The following is a 23,171-nucleotide window of genomic DNA, read 5'->3' as shown; positions in this document are numbered from 1 at the left end:
TATTACAAAAGGAGATTTTATATAAATAATGATAATAGGAAATATTCATTTTATAACTAGAAAATCTAGCACTTCAACTTTGGCCATTTGCTAAGATCCATAGTAATTTTCATAAAACTCACCTTTGTGTTCTTCTCAAGTAATGGTATGCATTACACAGAAAGCTCACCTATAAAGATTAAACATAAAGGAGGTCTGTTCCTAACCCTGCATCAAGAATGTTTTTGTTACACAGAATTGTCTATGGGAACATAAAAAAGAGACACAAGATTTCTACCCACAGACTTTGAAATCAAGACAAGAACTACATGTGAAGAATTGATTCCCAATCAACCATCAAGTCCTATCCATTTTACTTCCCAAAAAACTCACTAGTCTGTGTACTTGTCTCCATCTCCAACACCATACTTTGGTCCAAACTATGATCCAAGCTGGCATGGAATGTTACATTAGCCTCCCAAGTGGTCTCCTTGGATCAGTTGCCTGATACTCTGCATCTCTCACTCCCACCCCACAATCTGTTATCCTAGCCTCATCTCACTCACCCTCTCCATTCTAGTCACACTCACCCTTGTTCCTCCCTTGTACTTGCCATATACTTCCTTCAACCACAAGGCCTTCCCTGGAATGCTAGGCCCATACTTTTTTGCTACGCATTTTTCAGACTGCAGCTCCATTCCCGCAAGGGAGGCTTTTCCTGACCTCCCATTATATGCTCTTATATTAATATGGCATGATTATTTGATTAATGTCTAACTCGCCCCACTCCTACCAGCTGCATCTTGAGGGCAAAGACTACATTTGTTTTGCTCATTCTTGTATCCCTAAGCCTAACATAGTACCTGGGCTCTATAGGTTGCCCCCCAAATATTTATTGAATAAATATTTGAGAATGCTTTTAAAGAAAAATTCTCATTAAGGCAAATTAATAAGTTACTTTCCTTCATCATCAATAAGGCACGTGTGTACACACTGCTATTCCACAGCAGCAGTGTCGGAGCTGCACTCTTCCACCCCCTCGCTCAAGCCCAAGGGAAATGTACAGGTTTTAAATGATATGTTAGCTGGAATTCTGGCTCCTTAAATACAGTTTCTGACCACAAAATAAATGACAGCTAACTGGCTTTGGAGGCTATAAACCCATGAATCAAGCTTTATTAGAAGTACACTTCAATTAAGTAAGTTAATGGATCTCAACTACTTAAACAGATAAAAATCTCATTTAAATGATTGCCACTAAAAAGTACATGTTTCTCCCCTGCAGTGGAATTTTGATGTAATAATATATCCCCAGGCTTGGAAATGAAAAAATAGCTTTGCCTAAGCTGACTGGCTGTCTTTTGGAGATTGATGCTTTGAGAAAATGCAGTCAGTTAGCAAATAAATATACTGAGTGCAGCATAAGGAAAGTACAATAGCCCTACGAAATACAACAAGGCACCATAAACAACATTCCTCTGCTCTTCTCTTATCTCCCTTCTGAGACTGTAAACACAATGGTGCTTCTCTGGCTGAAGCAGCTGCTACCCTTGCCTCTTGTCTTTCCTGGTCCCTTACTAGCATGCTTTCCAAAAACTTCACCTAACAAGTGGCACACTGTCCATAAACATCACCCTTCTTCCAGCCTCAACTAGGAGTATCTGAGGTTGGGGGAGTTGCAGCTGGGGTTGGGGAGCCAGCAAAATACATCCAGAGGTTAGAACGTGAGCCTCCCCACACAAGAAGCAGGCCATGGATTTGCACATAAGAAAATATACAGCACCAGTTTTTAGATCCATAGCATAGCACTTGTGTTAATAGGGGACTCACTGTAGTTTAACAGAGAGACCACTAGACTCTGCCAGGGATCAATAAGGCAGTGAGGGATCTAGTCTCAATTCTTTCCCTAATTGTAATAACTGACGCAAGTCACCTAAATTTGCTTTCCATCTGTAAAACAAAAAGCAAGTGCTTGATCAATGTTTCTCAACTAGGGGCGTTCCCCCAGGGGACAACTGGCAACGTCTGGAAACATTTTTGCTTGTCACAACTGGGGGGAGAGGGTATTAATCATGTTTTTTATTTTCTGTATTTTATGACACTTTGACATCTTGAGGGCCTTGCTAATCTTGGAAAGACTGCCCCTCCCAGATTAGCTAATTCCTAAGGATAGCAAACAACCCCCCCTCACCACTAGTGTGCCTTTTACATGAAAACTAACCAATCCAGAGCCCATACCCCCAACCACCTCCTTTATCTCTCACATACCAAGCCAACATTTGCCCTGCCCTAAATCACCCAGGGCCAGGTACTGGACAACTAGAGACTCCTCCTGTAGCCTAGAGCCCACTGAAATTATTCAAGCCATCCAATACTAAATTTGCTCAGACTTGCCTATCCTGCTTCGCCCATTCCTTCCCTCAGAAACCACAATCAGGGTTCTGGGCCATGCTTACTCCTCACTCCTTCTGCCTCTGGACCAACCTTGGGGCTTCCCCATGTGGCCCTGTGTGCATGGTGTGCTTCCTACTCTTGGCAACCATAAGTAATAAACTCTTCTTTCAAGGCAGTTGTCTCCATGTCTGTAATCCTACCATACCTGATTAAAACAAAATCCCAGGTACATTTTAAAACAGGGGGGTGTAGTGAGTAGAGGCCAGGGATGCTGCTAAACAATCCACAATGCACAGGATGCCCCCTACAACAAAGAATTATCTAGCCCCAAATGTCAAAAGCGCCAAAGTTGAGAAACTCTGGAATAGATGAGCTCTTATGCTCCTCCCAGTTCTACAACCACTGGATTCAAATAGGTCTAATAGGTTGAACTGCCAGTAGAAGATATTGCTGTGACAGGATCAAAACAGCATTGTTATTCTGAGTTATCCCCCAGACTTAGGTGTACTGAAAACTTTTCCTTATAATAACAATCACAGTTAAGGGTTTTGATCTATGGTACAGACACATGATCCAAGTGCTAAAGTAATGATTAGAATAGGAGTATAATTCTCAACAAAAATTCAAAAAACTTTCCAGCAGGAAATAAATGCGTAGTAGTAACAAAAATAATTTTAAAAAATAAACTCTAGCTCAATCTTTAAAAGGCACTAAAAATCAGTGGCTCGGCATAAAGAAACATGTGGTAAAGAAAAGAAGCCTAGCAAATAACCATTACCTTCAGGTTAAGTAGCCATAACCTTAGAGTTCTCTCCTAACTGCCTCCCCCCGACCCACGACCATACATACCAGAGAATAACAATTCAAGGGTCAAACAGAAAGTTATTCAGTTTGGTCAGCATCTTTCAGAAAGGTAATAATTAGATTTAAGGCCACAAAGAACTTTCTAGAGACATTCTACACTGTAGCCATCATGGTATATATATAGAAGCTCCGAAGAGGCACACACACAAAGAGCTAACCATCTGCTGCATTTTACTAAAAGCACTCCTCCTTGCCCAGAGAGAAAAGATTTCTTACAGGGCAGAAAATTTCTGGAGATGTTTGAAAATAAGGATGTTGGAGAAAATAGTTTAGAACAGGCATGTCAGTAGAGGTACAGAGGCAGAAGTGGGGGAACTGGAGAGGAAGAAAAAGTTCATCTGGATAAAGAGGAGGAGGGGATGGGGGTGCCAGGGAAAAGTCAGGAAAAAGCTAACTGCTCAAAGGGAGCTACTTAGTTTCAAAGGGTTTGAAAAGTTATTTCCTTTCTCTGCATTAGCTAGCACCTACCTCAGGGTCAAGATCATCCAGAACAGTTTCCAGTTGTTTCAGTTCTATTTCTGAGAGATTGCCAAGGAGCTCATCTTCATCGAGGTCCTTGTACTTTTCTAAGTCCTTCCGGAATGGTAGTGCCATGATTTGCAGTGTAGGAAGTCACCTAATTTTCTATTTTCAGTACAGTCAGAAGTGCTTACTGTTTCTTAAAGCTATGGAGAGAAGAAACAAACATATTTAAATATTAAGTCATCACCCCCTACTTAGATCTATTAGGTTAAATAAAATGTAATTTCCATGTGTCATATATTCTTTGGCTATATATCCATACTACCTTTGTCTATGGATCATTCAACCCCTTTACCTTTTGTCTTTTGTTGACCCCCCCAAAAAAAATCAATTGAGGAAAAATGGGGGAGGAGGGAATAAAATTCAAATCCATTAGAACAACTACTTGACAGAATTGAGAATTTCTGATATATGAGTTTTAGGAGGAAAGAAACTATAATATGTGTTTTTAAAGGAAAAAATATGGCATTCTGAAAATGTTTCAGTGAAAGACTCGAAGCCATGCTGGGAGATGTCCCCCATTGATTGGCAATGTTGGTCAGGAGGGTCTGATTACAGGAAAGGACCTTCCCCATTTCCTCACCACGTGGCCCTCTTCCACACAGCTATGAGATGACTCGACAAGCAGCATTTTTCCAGATAGAGCAGGACTGTTGTACAGGAAAAGATACTTAAAATAAGTCCTACCAAAAGTGTGAAGTAAAAATAAAGTATTTCTATAAATTCTAGCCATATATGTGAATTATTTGTTTCATAAAATGTTCTCATGTGAACAAGAAATAATCCTTAGACCTAGTGATTTGGCTCAATATTTTTTGGTTGCAAAGCACCCAGTACTTCCAAGTTCAGATATATTTCTTTTACTACCCCCTTCTCCCAAGTTTTCCCAACTTAATATTTTAACACATATTTTCCTCCTCAAACCAGTAACATTTTATGGATCCTTTTATGTGTTTTCATCTCCTTAGAAGAAAGACAGGCTCACCATAGGGGTCTGTCAGCTAGTGATCTATCGACCACCTGGGTCCAATAATAAGCAAATTAACAGAATTGTGCTTATGCAGATGCTAATTGCAGGTATTTTGTGTAACTGCCCAAGACAGGTCTGGCTTACACCTGTTCTACCTGGCATCTCATCTGGTTTAGCAATTACCCTGGATTTTGGGGTTTTTTTTTTTTTGACAACTTATCATTGTCATTATTTAGTCTGGTAAACCCCCACTTTTTACTTCCAACTTTAGGACAGTAAGTTTACCAAGTATCCTGAGAGTGTATTTTTTCAATTAAAAATAATACAGTCTGCAGAGAAGATTCAATAGATGTTATCAGCACTTTCAAATATATTAACCATAAAATGCAATTTTAAAGAAGATGGCAGGCAATTTTAGAGGAAAAAATAAAAAATAAGACCATTTTGAAAAAACACACCCTTCATAAAAATACCAATGATACGGTATTTGAGACAGATATGAATATATGAATACATACCAAGAGCAATTGTTTAGCTTATGCTATTTTTTAATGACTGGATGATCAATATAAAAAGTTTTTAATGTGGTTTAATATTTATTTTTGAGGTTTATAGTATATAATAAAGCTAATTTCTTAGTTAATAAAAATTTCAAAAAAATACATATTATTTTAATTATTTTGAGTATCCCCTCCCTTTACTCTCAAAAGTATTCCAGTACAGGCCATACTTTCAATGGTCATCCTACTAATAAGTTACTATAATGGACAAGATGATAGGAATGAGATATTGAGAGCAAAGGCAATGTGATATGCCATCCAGGTTCTATAGGTTTGGAATATGACATTCCTTAGTGACTAAATAGCTTACTCTAATAGATTGCTCTTTATCCCAAAGTAAAATCTGCCACACAAAGCATGTTTATAGTATTGCCATGAACACACTGCCCAGCTGCAGAAAGAAAACATTACTAATATGTACTATTTCATGTTCCCCTTTCCAGTTGCATCTCCCTCCCCAAGAGAAGTAGCCATTGTACTAAATTTTGAACTAATCATTCTCTCGCTTTCCTCCACAATTTTACCTTAAATGTACATATCCTTAACAGTTCTAGTTTTGCCCTTTTTTTGCCCTTTATATAAACGGACTCATAGAGTACGTATCCTTCTGTGACTTGTTATTTTTTACTCAACATTGTTTTCAGTTGATGCTTAGAGCTATATTTCTCTTATTTTCATTTCTATATATTCCATGGTATAAATGAATATTTGAGTTACTTGTAGTCTGTCCCTCTCTATTGTTCTGCTATAAACAATCCTGTTACCTATTTCCTGGTGTCGGGGGAAGAGGGAGAATCTCCCTCTGCCCTTTTCCTTAAGGTTCTTATGGCTGGCCAAATAATTAACAAGACAAGTTAGCAGGAGAAAATAATACCAAGTTTACTAACATGTATACATGGGAGAAACTCAGAAATGAGCAACTCGTCCCTCTGTCTAAGCTGCTTGCTTAAGTATTGCAGCTAAAGGCAAGGAGCGTGTTGGGGTCGGGTAGTGGCCTGGGACTTCATAGGGCAGGAGGACAATTCTTTTCAGGGTCATCTATAGATAATGTGGTCAGGGAGAGACAGAGCTTTTGATAAAAGGGGCTTGGTGCCTTTCCTATTGTAACCTCTTTCCTACATTATCTTTACAGCCATCATGATAGAAGATCTGTTCCAGGAAGGAGCCACCATGTCAAATTCTTTAGGCAGTTAGTGGGGGAGGTCAAAGGTCCTTCAGAGAAAACAATCAAGGTAAAGAGATATATTTCAGGGTGGCCAAATCTTGATCTCCCACACTGGTATACACGTGCAAGAGTTTCTCCAAGTTGTTCAAACCTAGAAATGGAATTGCTGGGAAAAGGGTAGGGTACTACTCAACTTTACTAAGTAACAAACTATTTTCAAAGTGGTTGTATCAATTTACATTCCTAGAAGATTCAGGACATGACAATTCATGTTGCTCATCCTTGCTAATTGTTGGTATTATCAGAGTTTTTTTATTTTTGGTCATTCTGGTAGATGTAAAATGTTATTTCACTGTGGTTTTAATTTGCATTTTGCTGAATGATGATGAGGTTGAGCATCTTTTCATATGTTCACTGGCCGATGGTGTTCCTTTCGTGTAAAGAATCTGTTACCCATTTCAATATCATGTTGTTTATCTTTTTTTTTTTTAATAGATGCTCTTACTATATTCTGGATACTAATCTTTGTCAGTTATATGGAAAAAATCTCTTCTTTCATTTTCTCTCAACTCCTACTAGTATTTTTCTAGGGGGAAATGTTTCTAAGTGTTTTTCATTTAATTTTTTAAGAAATTTACTTCTTTGGCTTATTTTTTCCTTTTCAAAGCAATGGAAAGGCATTTTCTTCAGATTCAGATTATAAAATTTTGCCAAGAGGCAAGAACTTCCAGGCAATATACCAAAGTTTCCCAGAAGCTTCAATTCTGCTTCAACAAAAAGCCAACAACTAGTGTTCCTCCCACCTAATGTTGCTCAAAACTTACCAATAGCATTCCTTCAGCAGGTCTTCACATTCTCAGAGTCTCTAGTTTATTATACCTTCCCTCTCAACTCATCCTTTACTGAGGAATATCCATATACCAACAAACTTCCAAGTGTTAGCAAGAGAAGCTCAGAAACTCCCTAGGAAGGGAAGCTCTGGAAGTGGTGCTTTCTGTCCTAGGGATAACACGTCCTTCTCTCTTGCTTGTCCTTTGACATCTGTCTACTGGAAGTAGAAAAAATTCTGAATGGTGAAGAGGTGAAAACAGTGTGCTAGAAAAGTATTTTAAATCTACACTGTGTCCACAGGAATTTTTCTTAACCCCCAAGCTAATGTAATATACTTCATAAAAAGTAACAAAGATAATTTACACAGCACAGGAATAGATTTTTAAGCATGATGCTCTCATAGTCATAAAAAAAAGTGTGTATATAAGCAAAACTTAGTTTTGCCAGATAAGGCTTGCCAGGCAAACCTTAAGGAAGAAGTAGAAAAAAATTTAATTTGAAATTTTGGTATGATCAGACTGTTTACTTCTTCATCCTTAATTCACTTTCTAGAGCAGTGGTTTTCAAGTTTTAGAGTGAACCAGAATGCCCTGGAGGGCTTGTTGGGATACTGACTTCTGGGCCCCACCCCCAGTTTCCTGATTAAGTCTGGGGCAGGGCTGAAAATTTGCATTTCTAACACGCTCCCAGGGGGTGCTGATGTGGCTGGTCAGGAAGTAGGCTTTGAGTGCAACTGCTCTGGAGGAGCTCACTTCGTAAGTTCTGACAACTAGGTCTCATAACACTCTGTGGCAGTCTATCTTGTCCTACTCACAGGCTGAAGAACTTTGTTAAGATAGTCCCCAAAGTCTACGGGCTGTTGCCATGGTATGCTTTCCTTTTCACTCTGCCACTGCTTCACTGGACTTCAGTTAATAGAGACTATACTCAGGGCATCGGGAAACTCCTGGAATATTCTGGGCCAAAAGCCTTCATTCCATTAACCAACCTCCTTTCCATTTATTACTTATCTTTAGAATCCTCCTTAGTTTTTTTTTTTTTTTTTGTGAGGAGATCAGCCCTGAGCTAACATCCGCCAATCCTCCTCCTTTTTTGCTGAGGAAGACGGCCCTGGGCTAACATCGGTGCCCATCCTCCTCCACTTTATATGGGACGCCGCCACAGCATGGCTTACCAAGCAGTGCGTCGGTGCACGCCCAGGACCCGAACCAGCGAACCCCGGGCCGCCGCAGCGGAGCGCGCGCACTTAACCGCTTGCGCCACCGGGCCGGCCCCAGAATCCTCCTTAGTTTTCAAACTGGACTTCCAGGACCCTGCTAACTTTCAGATAGATTCTCAGCCATCTCATTTCATGAGATGTTTTACATTTCAGCTTTCTATTGGACAATTTAAAAAAATTAATAGCCATATTCTAGATCTTTTGGATCACTTAAAATGAAGCACTGTTGTGAGATTTCAGATGCCATGTTTACATTTACATTTATCATTGCACCAGCACTGGGCAGAAGTGCTTTAATTGTTCTAAACGAATACAGAGGCAGTCTTAATACCTAAGAGATGCATTTGCACAAATGGAGACAAATCACTACGTAACCAAACGTTTCCCTGAGATTCAAACATAGAAAAGTGGTGGGAGAGTTAAGTTTGCACATGGCAGATGGTAGGACAGGCACACAGACCTCAAAGAGAGCTTTCACGGAAGCAGTCAGCACCATATTCCCATTCAAGAGCAATTTAGTTTTGTGAAAATCATCAGTTAACACTAGGATCCACAATAATTTTTTTCCTTTAAAAGGGCCCTATAAATTACATAAGGTTGAGAAACACTGTTCTACTCAATTTAACCAATCTCCACTTATTTTCTTCCAGATTCACATTTTTTATAGAGAGTAAGTTCTTGACACTGACTATATTTTTAAAAAACCAAATAAACAAACTGGAATTACATGATTCAGAGATATATTCCCTCAATACACAAGGTGTTAACCCCCATTTCATCACTCTTTCAACAGGCAGGCTTAGCGTCTTCAGACTTATCTGTTCTCTCTTTAATGTACACACGTGACCCTGTTGTTCTCTGGTTCAAAAACCTTCAGAGACTCATATGACCTACAACAGGGATAGGCAAAGCACAGCGTCAGCAGACCAAATTCAGCCTGCTGCCTGCTTTTGTAAATAATGTTTCACTGGAACATAGTCACATTCATTCATTTACGTATTGTTGATGGCTGCTTTTGTGCTACAATGGCAAAGTTGAATAAATCCAAGAGATCAGATGGTCTGTAAAACCTAAAATATTTACTATCCGGCTCTTTACAGAAAAAGTTTCCCAACCCCTGACCCTAAAGTCTAAATTCCTCAGCATGAGATACGCAGTTCACAACCTCATCCTAGCTAGCTTTTCAGTACTATCTCCAGCTGCTCCCCATCACAGCCTATACTCCAAATAGGGCAAAAACTTTTAGGTCTCTATTCCTTTGCTTATTGTTTCCTTTCTCCAGAATGAAGGCATTCTTTCTCATCTACCTCTGTCCTCAGTCAAGCCCCTATACATTCTTCAAGGCTTAGGTGAAATGTCATACGTATCTTCCCTGAAAAATTCCCTGGTCTCCATTCCCACCCCTAGGCAAGATTAATGGTTTCCTTATCTATGTTGCCATAATCCTTGTACATACCTCCCTTACAACCACAAGTTGTATATTAGTACCTTCAAAACTTAAGGGTGTAACTGATAATATCAACACACAATGGGAAAAGAATGTTTCCCAAAGAAGCAGATAGAACAAACTACTATAGAATGATGGTGACATAACTAAAGAAGGCGGTAAGCATACAGGTGTAAGAAAATGGGGTTCATCAAGAGTTGGCCGTATTCATTAAGCACAAGAGTGGCATGGTGTCCTGACCAGCAGATGTGACTGGCTGGTTCCCACTGCAGGTGCACTCCTGGTATGGAGAAGCATCAGGTGACCAAAGTCTGATGTCACTCAACCTTTACGTCACCCAATTACTTCCTCTTATTCTTCTCCATGCTCACCAAGTAATCTTCTAATTAACACTTGGCTACTCACATAGCTTTCCTCACTTTAAATTAACAAATCGACATTTTGCCTCATGTACCAGTCTTTTATGAATGTGGTTAGTATGGGCCACTTTTTAAGAGATTAGGCACCTACTGGTGGATTGAAATCAGGTCTCTGCCCAGGCAAACCTGAGGATGTGAAATCCTATCCAAGAGTTGGCTGGCCAGCTACTCCTAAAGACACCTTCTATCTCATGTCAAACCAACAATGACACTGGATTAGAGGTCATCTTTTGTATGTTTCCCTTGCTAGACACTATAAGCCCCCTGAAGAGCAGAGATTCTCTCCTAGATCTCATTCCTTACTGGGTTGCCATCACCAGGGACAGTACCTGGTGGCACATAGTTAAGCCAAATTTGATTTAATTGGATCACATCCCAGTCTCCCTTTTCCCCTCTTTAGTAGTTCCCTCTTCCCCTAGTCCCCCATACCTAGTGTCCTTCTTGCTCTCTAACTCTATTCCCTTTAGCGCAACTAACAAGGCACTGATAATTAGTCTTTGATATTTCTGCTAATCCTTTGCAGCCTCTGCATTAATCACCTTTTCCTCCTTCAATGCCAACCCGTTCTGGCTCAATATTCAGAGTCCTCTGCTATCTAATCTTCCCCAGTTACAACAAAACAAAAGAAAAAAACATCTGATTATCAGTCATCAGACCTCTGAAATGAAATATAAGCCCTGATGGAAATTTGATTTTCTTTTGGGTAAAGAAATGAATTTTCTCCTCAGGAGACACCAAGCCTCACTCTTCAGATGTGCGGGGCTCAAGACTGTGTGTCTTCTCCTTGCTGGCTTCTCCTAGGACCCCAGGCTACTGAACCAACCTGACCCACCAGATCAGAGATTTTTTTTCTATCTCAAGACTTCCTGATGAATATTTGTTTTCCAATATATTTACTGTTCATTCAACAAATATTTTTGAACATTTCCTATACCAGGAATTGACCTGTTCATAAGCAGCATACAAGACAGACCAGTTCCTTGCTCTAATTTATTTTAAAGGTGGCATACAGACAAAAAACAATGGACAAAGGAACAAGATAAAATCAGATAGCAATAAATACTACAAGAAAACAACCAGGACAAAGCTATGGGGCAGCTGAGGGTCGGGTAGGTTACTTGAAGTGGTTAAAAAAGACTGTTCTGAAAAGGTGACTTTTGAGCCAGGACCTAAAGGTCCCTAGGAGCTCTCACAGGACTCTGTGCTAACAGCAGCAATCTAGGTGAGAAACAGTAGGGTCTTTGCCTGCAGTTGTAGCTGTGGAGATGGAGAGAAGTGGATAAACGTGTGATATATTTTGGAAGGAAAGCCAAAAGGACTTGTTCGCAGATTGGTTGTGAGGGGACAAGGACAAGAGATGCACTAAGGAATGACTCCTACATTAATTTGTTAGTATTTAATAATATTTTTTTGTTCCAGACCTATTTTTTTCTGAAGAGCTAAACATGGTCCTATGCCACTTATATTTCTAGATTTGATTAAAAAAAAGTTTCTCAATGTTTTCATAATGGTTTGTTTTGAGATTCACAAAGTCAACTGTTCTAATATGACAATTCTTGAACAAACCCATTGATAACAACCAATTAACTACACAAGAGAATAAACCAATCAAAAATTACTAACTAAAACAACTGCTGGCTATGGCCTTTAATATATTTGCAGGCTGAACCAAAGCACGTGTCTTTGATAATACCATTTCTGGTATCATCTTTTGCAAAGAGCTGAGTCTAAAAAGCAAAACAAGCAAATAACTTGTCATAACTTCAGAAAAATATTATACAATTACTGTTTCTAACTTATTTTCTTTGCAATATTTTCAATGCCTACAGTCAAACTGCTGAAGAAGAGATGGTCATGAATTCAGCAACCAGCAATCACAGTGATTTCAAGATCCACATAGTTGTCCCTTCCAATACCTAGTCTCTGAGTTCTGCGAGTGCTGCCTAGTAAACCAATTGCATTTCTCTAGTCCAGTCAATCTCCCACTCTCTTATTTGACTAATTTACCTCTTCTTTTCCCTCAAACCTTTAATATTTCTTACGCTTTGCTCTCAGATGAAGATCTTATCTTAGTATTTCACCGAGAATATAGAAGCAATTATAAAAGGACATCTAAGCTACCTCTACCAACCAAACTGTGCCTGTACCCATATACTCTACCAACTCTCTTGCTTTTCTAGATAAACTATCCAGACTCTTATCTAAGGCCAATCCTACCTCTTATGACCAGATCCCATCCCTGCTCATTTATACAAGACTGCTCCAGTAATTGTGCCTTTTCTCTACGGCATCATGCCCATCAGCATATAGACCGTAACATAGCTCCCAAATTAAAAGCAAACTTTCCTTTGACTTCACATTTCCCTCCAGGCACTACCGTACTTCTTGGCTCCTCTTTACAGCAAAACTCCTTTAAAGAAAAACTCAGTACCCCACGTCCTCTCCTTCTTTTTCTCTCAAACCTTCTCCAAACTGGCTTTTGTCTCCAGCATTCACTCCACCCAAACTGATCTTGTCAGCAATGACCTACACAGCGCCAAATCTGACTGTCTATTCTTAGTCCTCATCCTATGAGACCTCTCAGAAGCAGCATTTGACAATAGAGCACTCCTTTCATCTAAAACACTTTCCTCACTTAGCCTTAGGGATCTTAGTTTTTCTTGGTCCCCCTTATCTCTCCAGCTGCCCCATCTCATTCTCCTCTGCTGGTTCCTCCTCATCTTCCCGATCTTTAAATGTCAGAGTGCCCCCGGGACTTAGGTTCTTCTCTTTCTATACTTCCTAGGTGATCTCATACATTGACAACTCTTGGATTTAAAACTCTAATCTGGACCTTTCTCCTCAACTCCAGACTTAAAACTAACTACCTATGTAACATGTCTACTTGGATGGTTAACAGATATCTCAAATGTTAATGCACAAAACAGACTCCTAATTTTCTCCCCATACCTGCTCTTGCCATGTCCTTCCCATTTAATGAACAGCAACTCCATTCCTTTAGATGCTCAGGTCAAAAATCTTGGAGTTAATTTGACTTCTCTCACATTCTACATCTGAGCCATCAAGCAAATCCTGTTGGCTCTATCTTTAAAACATCATGTCTTACCATCTCCACTGCTTCCATGCTGGTCCAAGTCATCATCATCTCTTAACTGGGCTATTGCAATAGCCTCTCGACTAAGGGACCCTGCTCCCACTCCAATGCCTGTACAGTCTATAGTCTATCTTCCCAAAGTACCAGAAGTATCTTATTCTTTCTAATTGAGGTTTTCATTGAGATAATTATGTTCACAAAATAAGACACACAAAAATGTTCACAGCAGCTTTATTCATAATATCCCCAGAGTGGAAATGACCCAAATGTCCATTACCAGTATAATACACAAATGAATTGTGGTATAGGCATAAAATAGAATACTACATAGTAATAAAGAGCAACTACTGATATGTTCAAAAACATGAATGAATCTCACCTGCATCATGTTGAAAGGACTATAAAAAGCTAGACATAAAACAGTACATACTATATGTTTTCATGTACATGAAATTCAAGAACAGGCAAAACTAATCCATGGGCATGGAATCAGAACAGCTATTGGGGGGTATTGACTAGGTAGGAACACCAGAGAATATTCCGGGGTGATGACAATGTGCTATATCTTAAACTGGGTGGTAGTCACACAGATATATACATACGTAGAAAATTCATTAAGCTGTCCACTTAAGATTTTTTCCCTTTACTCTAGGTTATACCTCAAAAAGTTTTAAAATATATGCTTGCTTTGTGGAAGTAATTATATGTATTTGATGTTGAGAATTAAAGTTTCCACAAACTTAGAAAAGACTGATTTTTCTGTAGTGATAGTAGTAAGTAGTCATCAAAAAATGATCAACAATTTGCCTTTGCCATCCCATCAGTCACTGTCAGTCTCTCACTTCTGCAAGTCAGCCAATTAGGAACAGACTCTCTCCAGTAACACTCCTGAGTGCCAGCCAATCAATCAACAGACTCATCCAAACATCATGCTTCTACAGATGATGTCACTAAGGCCTCAGAAAGTTTGCCAGGCCCTGAATTCCATGCTTCCCAAAGACTCTCTATAAGAAATTGGTCTCCTCTGCTCATAGAGACTGTGCCACACCAGCATAGCTCTCCCTTATTATAGTGAGTATTAAATTCAGCCCAGTCTTTTTGTTTCAGAAATTGGTAATCTCATCATTCTTTTATGCTAAAGAAAACTTTAAGTGATTACATACGTTTACTATTAAATAAATGTATTTCAAGCTGATACATATTAGATAATAGTAGTCAGGATCAAAATATTCCCTCTAGATAAATAACCATGTAATCTTTTGAACTGGATATGGTTCACCATCCAATAACTTCATAAGCATCTGCTTCAATTTGCTTTGGTTAAAAAAATTCAAATCAATATTCTTTTCTCTTTGGTGTTTGGACCTGGCTTCTGAATTAATCTGAAAACAGTTTTAAAATAAGTTATCTCTGCCTGGAGATTTTAACATTTAAAGCATCTAAATGCTCTTTATTTAATGTTAGGCTTGAGTTTCATCTCTGCTGGTTTGAGGAGAAGGAGAAACAAAGAAAGCCATCTATTTATTCCCTGCATTGTTAAAGCTAGAGGCTGAGTATGAATATCTGTCAGGGATAGTGTGCAACAGATTCCTCAACTGCAAGGGAGTTTTAAACGTTTCATAAGGTCATTTCCTTTTTATGAGCTTATGATTCTAGATAACACTAATTATAACCAAAAAATGTACTTAGTGTCCACCACATCCAAAGCACCATGCACACAGTATTGATCTTCTAAAAACTGAAAAACATTTTATTTTAGTTGTATATAATATGTATTACTTTTATAGTAAATAAGACTTTTTTTAAAGGAAATAAATTGGATGTGAAATACATCCTTCTGTTCAGTTCACTGCCTCTTCTATACAATGAAGCCTAAAAGACAGTACATTAAATAATGATTTTTGTGTTGATCTTGGGATGCTACGGTTGACCCAGATGTGGGCACATCTGAGTGAGGTACCTGCTTTGCACAGAGAAGTTTGAGAAAATGATGGTTGATTATTCTACAAGTTCCATGGAAACTAGTCAACCCAAGTGTGAGATTAGCTAAGTATCCCTGTCTTTCCCACCATTGCTACTGATGTCATGTTGAATTTTTGTTGTTATTGTTGTTGCTTGAGGAAGATTAGCCCTGTGCTAACATCTGTGCCAATCTTTCTCTACTTTATATGTGGGTCACTGACGAGTGGTGTAGGTCCCTGCTGGGGATCCAAACCCTCAAACCCGGGGCCACCGAAGCAGAATGCACCAAACCTAACCACTATGCCATGGGGCCGGCCCTGCCACGTTGAATTTTTAAAAATCAGATCTATAGATCTCAAAAGCATAAGGAAAATAAAATAAAGTCTGAAGTCTAAGGGCAGCCCAGAAAAGCTTGTTAGGGCCAGAACAAAGGAGAGATTTAACTGGAAGTAGGTTCCTGAGGGCAAACTTAGAGCAGAAAGCAGCCAGATCATTTCTGTGACTATTACAAGAAAATACTTCATGGGTTACTCATACCACTTCAAAAGCAATCTTTCAACAAGATTCTACTGAGAGACTTTGTGGTTCCCCTGTGAGTACCCCATTTCCTTTTCTGGCTCAAAGCAGCCAAACCAGCTCCCAGTCCTATCCCACCTCCTTTTTTTTTTTTCTTCTTGGTGGAGGTGCAGCATCAGAGACACAAGGCAAGGTCAGAGCAGAATCCACTCTGTGCGTACCAAAGATGAACCCACAACAGCCACACCCTTAGCATACCCAGTTTCTCAGTATCAAATGTTTTTCAGTCTTCTCTTTGGTTTGTTTAATAAATTGGGTAGACTAGGAAATGCTGAAGCTTTTCTAAAAGTTGTTGCAAACTCAAAAAATCTTAAAATGGAAATGACATCATATGAACAAGTCTCTTGGGGTAATAAGGTTATAGAGCTCTTTATCTCTGCTGATTAACCTAAGAGACCCCTCTACCAGCCATACTGTGGACACAACCAAATATAATATGAGGTGGCTTGCAGGGAAAGCTTATCAGTGCTCAGCCATCAAACAAAATGCTGAATCCATCCCAAGTATATAATGGAGAGACTAATCTGAGAGTTTTATTTCTCTTTCTCTCCCAAGGGGAAGTATCGCTCTGACTCATTCTTCCTCTTGTAAGAATTTTCTTAATTCACCAAGTTAGTAAGCACTGAACTATATACAAAATCCTAAAATAAACTAGGCTAGGTCTAAAAGAAATCATGCTCATAACAAGTAGAATTTTATGCAGTGAACGAAAGGTAAACAATAATATCTTTCCTCAGTTTCATCCCTTCTGAATTTCCTAGGCTTCAGACCACATTTTTTTCTTCATTCTGAAAAGCTCTCCTTTTTCAACCTTACCAATTTCCCCATCTTCAAATCAATATATATTTGTATACATTTATCAAGGGCCTATTACGTTTAATGTACTGCCCTGGGGAGGGGACATTGGACTAGAGGAGTAGGACATGGGGAGAGGAAAGGGACCATGGAAATGAGAGGAAAAGAATTTGAGAAAATTGCATGGAACAGATTCTTGTTCTCTCTCCCCACTTTAAAATGTTTCTCAAACTGGAATTTAAGAGATCACAAGAATCAAAGATATGGCACAAATAGGGCACAGAGACTGTAATACTCAATCGTAGATTTAATGTTAAATGTAGGTACAAATTAATCCTTTTAATTTTCTTCTGATATACTGTTGCTCTCTCTCAATTTACAAAAGTGGTGACCAGCAAAGTTGGGCATGGAGCAAAAGTAAATCTTTTGCCACTTTCCATCATAAGAGTACAGCCCAAGTGGCGCACTGAAAAGAATCCATCACTGAGATGTCTCTTCTTTCCTTTCTCTGCTCCCTTTTTATATCCACGGGTATGCAGAAGCCTATCCTCCAGCAATGCTATATATCAACAATTGTGCCACAATAAAGATTAAGAAGTACATCACTGTTCAACTGAAAATTTATATTTTATATAGAAAAATATACCTCCCAATGAGGAAACTATCCTGGGAGAAATCAACTACTCTCAACAAAATGTGCCTAGATGAAGATGTCCATGACTGTCCTGAGCAATACCTGCAGATCCACTGATTAACAATTAATAGGGCATCAGAATATTTTGTATGAAAGCTGTCTCAGCATTCTAGAGACTTTAAAAAGGTAAAGTTTTGATAAAACATGGGAGAAAGTGCTCTAAGGGATCACCAAAACTAATTTAAACCACCAAAATAGTTCCAAAAGATGTGGAAAATGTCAGAGAGGATATTTTTTATAGGAAGATTCCCAAATCGGTGATCAAAAAATAAATACTAACATACACACAGTGTATAGGTACTACTGTTATTTGTGTTGTATATTGTGTTATTTGCATTTGTAAGTGCAAAATAATGCCTGATGTTGGCCAAAACGTCAAACAGTACAGTGGGTAAATGTCTAAAATGAAAAGTTCTTAAAGTATCTCCCTACTCTGTCTCCTTCTACTAGTGTTTAAATCCTTTCAGACCAGATTTTGTTTCGAACTAACAATCTCTCTTCTAATAAAATTCATTCTTTCTAATAAAATTGTACTTTTCCCCTTTTTTGGGAGGGTAGGTCTGGTTGGATTGTAATGGGGATAAGATAGTAACAAGTTTTTAAAATTTAATGGAAAAATCTTCAGTCTTAAAAATAAATGAAAAGAAAGTTCCCAATTTAGCTAGACTATGTAACTCAAGCCCTTTTCTTTGCTAGAATAAGGAGAATCCTCTGTATCTTTAGACTGCCTGATGAATACTTCTGAGTCTTTCCCAAAGATATGACAAACTGTGACGAACTTAAGTATCTAATAGAATTCAATTATCACTCAAGGAGGATAAAACAAACAAAATCCAGAAGGAACACCAAAATTCTCAGGAAGAAAAAGCCTAGCACTGAGCTCCTAGCATTGAACTGGAGGTCAGTAAACCTATGGACTTAAGGGCTCTGTGACTCAGAGCAAGTCACTCCACTTCTCAGTTTCCTGGGCTAGAACAGGAATAGCCAAAATATGGCACTGGTTCTGACAATGACTCCTCCACCTCCGACAGACACTGCAAATCAAACAGCCTTCTCCCCAGTGAGTTGTAGGTTCCCCCTCAGTCCTTAGGCAGCCACTACCAGTAGATGAGAAGTGAGGGGGCAAAAGGATAAAGCCTGTTTGCGTTATCCCTGGGCTCAGTGCCTCAGGTCTCTTCTAGCTCTGATAGTCTATGATCTTAAGGAAACGCTGTTTAACCCAACCTTGGGAAAAAATAGTAGCTTGCCCTCATCACTGCCAAGATGAACAATGTACAAGTAGAAAGGAAAAATATGAAAGCTGAATCATGCTAGATAAGCACAAAAACAATAAAGTAAAATACTTCAGGAAAGTGACTTGAAAAACCAGAACAGATAGATTAAACAACGAAAAAAGTAAATGATGAAGTCAAACATGGGCCAGTGTTGTTAAGTACTAGAGAAAAAAAAAAGTTAAAGTGGAATGACCATATTAATAATGCTTTCCTGTCAAGTCATCGAATAAAGCAAATTTCTGCAGATCATCTCCTATTTTCCCATAAAATTAGACATGTTTCTATGAAAACATAAATTTCCAATGCATCATAAACCATATGAATGAATGCAAAAAAGTTTTAATCACAAAATTAAATATAAACTTTATTAATACAGTAAAAATACTAAAGTAGCACATTCATTTCTGCCATGTTATTTCATTTTCTCTTTTTAAAATAAATTTTAAAGTATCTAACTATTGTCTCTCTTTTAATTAAATTTTAAAACCAAGACACTTAAGAATAGGACAATACTGGAAGATATTAGAAAAAAGACTTTAGAACAAAGAAAATAGATTTGGAATTTAGGAGAGAGGCTTTTCGGAAACAGCCTTCATAAAGGCTTTAGTTTCAGATGGTGATATTCCAAGGAACTTTAGAGGGATCATCCAACCCTATTATTCATCCTTGTCCATTCCTCAAATCTGGCCCAATTTTCTCTGTTACCACAAGATACCGTAAAGGTTAACAAATGACCCCCAAGGTCCTTCCAAATCTATAAGTCTAGGATCACCCAACCTTGGGAATAACTCTGGAAGGATCCACAAGAACCAGAGATAAACTGGAGAGCTGAAGATACAGGGAGAGTGTCCACTCGGTGTTCACTATACATCCAGTGGTCCCTTTTGAATTTTGTATCAGATGCATTTATTTTATTTTTAAAGAACAACTCAATCGTTTGTTGCATTTTGATGCTGTGTATGAAAAAACAGTAACAAATATTGTCTCTGACTTTTGAATTATGCATGCCATACCCGGGTAAAGCAAAAAGTGCTTTGGTGGAAAAGCAAAACAACAAGCATTAGCCATCAAAGAATTCTATTAAAAGACTTTCAGAACATTAATTTAAAAAAAACTAACAATCTATGAGATTAATAGTAAAAATCATTTAAAAAGATATACAATTATATACCCTCTCAAGTTTCACAGCTTGGAACCAAAGGCCGTACATATTGAAACTCTAAAGCTGGGATTAGGGCCAGTTTGGGGATGTTTTTTCCTTTTCCCCAAGGAAACATCAGGAGAAACAACTTTAATTTTCCTGAAGTTCTGTGCAGGCCTTCAAAGCCTTGCGTCTCTGGGCCCTGTCCTTTCCCAGGAAAGGTTCCAGTATCCAGAGAAATTTCTGGAGCCTCATAAAGTAAAAACGTTGCTTTGCCAAGCCCTGTCTCCCAGGGTCAAGCAAACTCCTTGCCTGCTCTAAGCTCGTTTTCCTGCTCTAATGATCTTGCTTATAGTCATCTGATTATGCTTCCTGAAACAGTGCTTTTAACATTCATTCCTTTGCTTAGAAGTTTTTCTTATTTGTCAGTGTTTGTATTTTGACAGTTTCTCAGGTGATTTTGATAAAACTCCTCCTTCCTACTTTCGCTAAGAATTACTAGGAATCCTCCACTCTAATCAAGCTGGCTTCCTCAGGGTCTCACAAATATCCTAAGTTCACCTTCACCTCTTTGCCTCATTTGTTTCCTACAACGGCGTGCACTTCTCTTCCACAATCCTCCCTACCCCAGCCCCAAATTTCACTTAACTATCCTATCCAAACTCTGCACATCCTTCAAAGACTAGCTCAAGTCCATCCTCTCCAAAGTCCTTCCTAGCTCCTGGAACCCTACTTAGTACCTTTCTCCTCTGAAGGTTAACAATGCTCAGGGTGCACCACATCATGTAGCCCCAAGACTTGTCATTGATTCAGATGTCTGGTGCCCTGACTGATGTGAATGCATGCTCCCCAGTGGACCATGCCTCACTCTTACAAGGTGAAGGCATTTCATACACACCTTCAGGGAAACAGCATACTTGTGACTTTTAGGGATACCACTGGTTGTACTCTAATCAATTTCAGGGGCCTGGGGACATAACAAGCTTCACTATAGCAATTAAATTAATTTTCAGACTAACATGGAGAAGCAGTTAAAATGTTGGAAGAGAGACACGCTTATAATTTGCATAATGTGTCTTGATGTCTCAAGGGGGAGGTGAGGAATGTAGAACCAATCGAAGAGATTTGGTAGGCCCTGGAGTTAGGGTATAATTCTCATCAAGTGGAGAATACCTAAGAAGAGAGAATGAGTTCCCTCAGTTAACAGCTGGGGAAAGGGGAGCCATCCTTCAAGAAAATGGCACTGCCCCACTACTCCTTGACCCTGTGACCTAACTATGGAGAACCTCATTCTTAATGAAGTACTACGATATCCAGAATGAATAACTGAAGAATAACCAACAGATGAGGTACCTGTAAGCAACCACGTGGCAGCCAGGAGCAACATCCACACAACCCACCATAAGTGATCTTGGGAACAAAAAGGGAAAAGGGCAAGAGGACTATCCTCTTACAGACCAAAGACAGCACTGAAGAGTTTTTTTTTTTTTTTCCCAATTATTTTATTGAGGTCATATTGATTTATAACATTGTGTAACTTCAGGTGTACAAAAGTTTTTGATAGGTTATTTGGTATTATTGAATTGTACACTCAAAATGGATGAATTTTATGGTATGTAAATTATGCCTCGCTAAAATTGTTTCTTTTTTAAAAAAAAAAAAAGGTAATTTGGTGACTTGAGCTGGAGTATTTGCATGTGGCAAAGCATCTGACAGTCCAGTAAGGAGAGGGCATTCACAGGTTTTTATTGGAGTTTCAAGACAAAAGGCATAAAACCTCTGGTACAAAAACTAATATTTTTCATGACATTAAGACAGGAGAGTTCTCTATAAATGATAATGAAAACTACCAAAATATAGCCTTTGAAAAATACATATACACATACAACAAACCATATAAATCTACTGAAATAATGAGAACCATACGGCTAGTGGGGATAGTTTCTAGGAAAAGAGAAATGGAAGGGAGTGGGAGTGAAAAGAAAAACAAATTAATATTTAAGACTGGTAAGAGTTGAAAAAAGCAGAACTGATGAAAGAAAGGAAGTCTTAGAAATCATTGCTATTGGCCAAGAAGCTTGGTTTACTGCCCAGGGTCGTAAGGTCTGCCTTGGCATAGGTTCTTTAACAAGGGCTAAAGGACCTTCTTCCTTTATTAGCAAACAAGGGAAATCAAGAGAGCCACACGGAAGTAAAATGCCACTTAATTTAAGGCAGAGAAGGAAGGAGGCTGCTGAGAGTTTAGTATAAGGACCCAAAACAGGAGTTCAGGATAATAGTTCTAAAATTAACACTTACGACACCCACTGTAAACTATTATTTTTAAGTGATAGAATAAAGCTATCTATATCTTACATCTTATAAACACATTTCTTTCATTTACCTGAGTTTCTCAAGATTAACAGCGATCACATGCCATATTCCAATATAATGAAGAGAAAAAGAAAGGAATCCATTTTTATTTGCATATCTGTAATATGCCAGGTACTTTACCACATATCTCCTCATTTAACTCTGCAAAACATTACTATCTCATTTCATAGATGAAGAAACTGAGGTTCAGAGAGGATAAAGAACCTGCCTAAGGATATATAACTTCTTTCTCAACAGTAGATCTGAGATTTGAACCTGATGCTAAAATTCATGCTTTTTTTTTTTTTGTGAGGAGATCAGCCCTGAGCTAACATCCGCCAATCCTCCTCTTTTTTTTGCTGAGGAAGACGGCCCTGGGCTAACATCTGTGCCTATCTTCCTCCACTTTATATGGGACGCCGCCACAGCATGGCTTACCAAGCAGTGCGTCGGTGCGCGCCCGGGATCCGAACCAGCGAACCCCGGGCCGCCGCAGCGGAGCGCGCGCACTTAACCGCTTGCGCCACCGGGCCGGCCCCTAAAATTCATGCTTTTTACACTACATCACACTACTTCTATAAAACACTCACTTCCTACCATGTTTTTACTTTGATGTTACTACACACTACACATTAACAGAAGTGAATTAGTGAAGCGAAAGTAACGGGCAACAAAAAGCCACAGCTGGAGGCAAGAGAAGGAAAAACTACGAGGTAACTAAAACACAAAAGTGTGGGACAAACTGAACGCAATTCCCAACAGCCTATGAACTGCCACAACCTCAGCAGGCAAGTCAACAGCACAGCACACCTGAGGCACACAGTGAAGGCTAACTTCTATATCCTCCAAATCATCCAGGTTACATTAAGTTCGGAAGACTCCATTTAAGAAGGCCAAGAAAAACTATAATACC

The 23,171-nt window shown here is 38.9% G+C and overlaps 1 protein-coding gene across 1 annotated transcript in view; it reads right to left on the bottom strand.

The window, feature by feature from the left end:
* Nucleotides 1-23,171, bottom strand: part of TMOD3 (tropomodulin 3) — a 72,098-nt gene that overhangs the window by 38,673 nt on the left and 10,254 nt on the right. Inside the window, exon 2 of the mRNA XM_058541584.1 lies at nucleotides 3,706-3,902. Within this exon, the coding sequence (XP_058397567.1) occupies nucleotides 3,706-3,831 (126 nt within the window). The 5' untranslated portion in view covers nucleotides 3,832-3,902. The remainder of the gene's footprint in view (nucleotides 1-3,705; nucleotides 3,903-23,171) is intronic.

Source organism: Diceros bicornis, chromosome 5 (genome assembly GCF_020826845.1).
Source record: "Diceros bicornis minor isolate mBicDic1 chromosome 5, mDicBic1.mat.cur, whole genome shotgun sequence".
NCBI lineage: Eukaryota > Metazoa > Chordata > Mammalia > Perissodactyla > Rhinocerotidae > Diceros > Diceros bicornis.
Note: the sequence above shows the minus strand (reverse complement) of the source record. Positions and strands in the feature narration are given on the sequence as shown.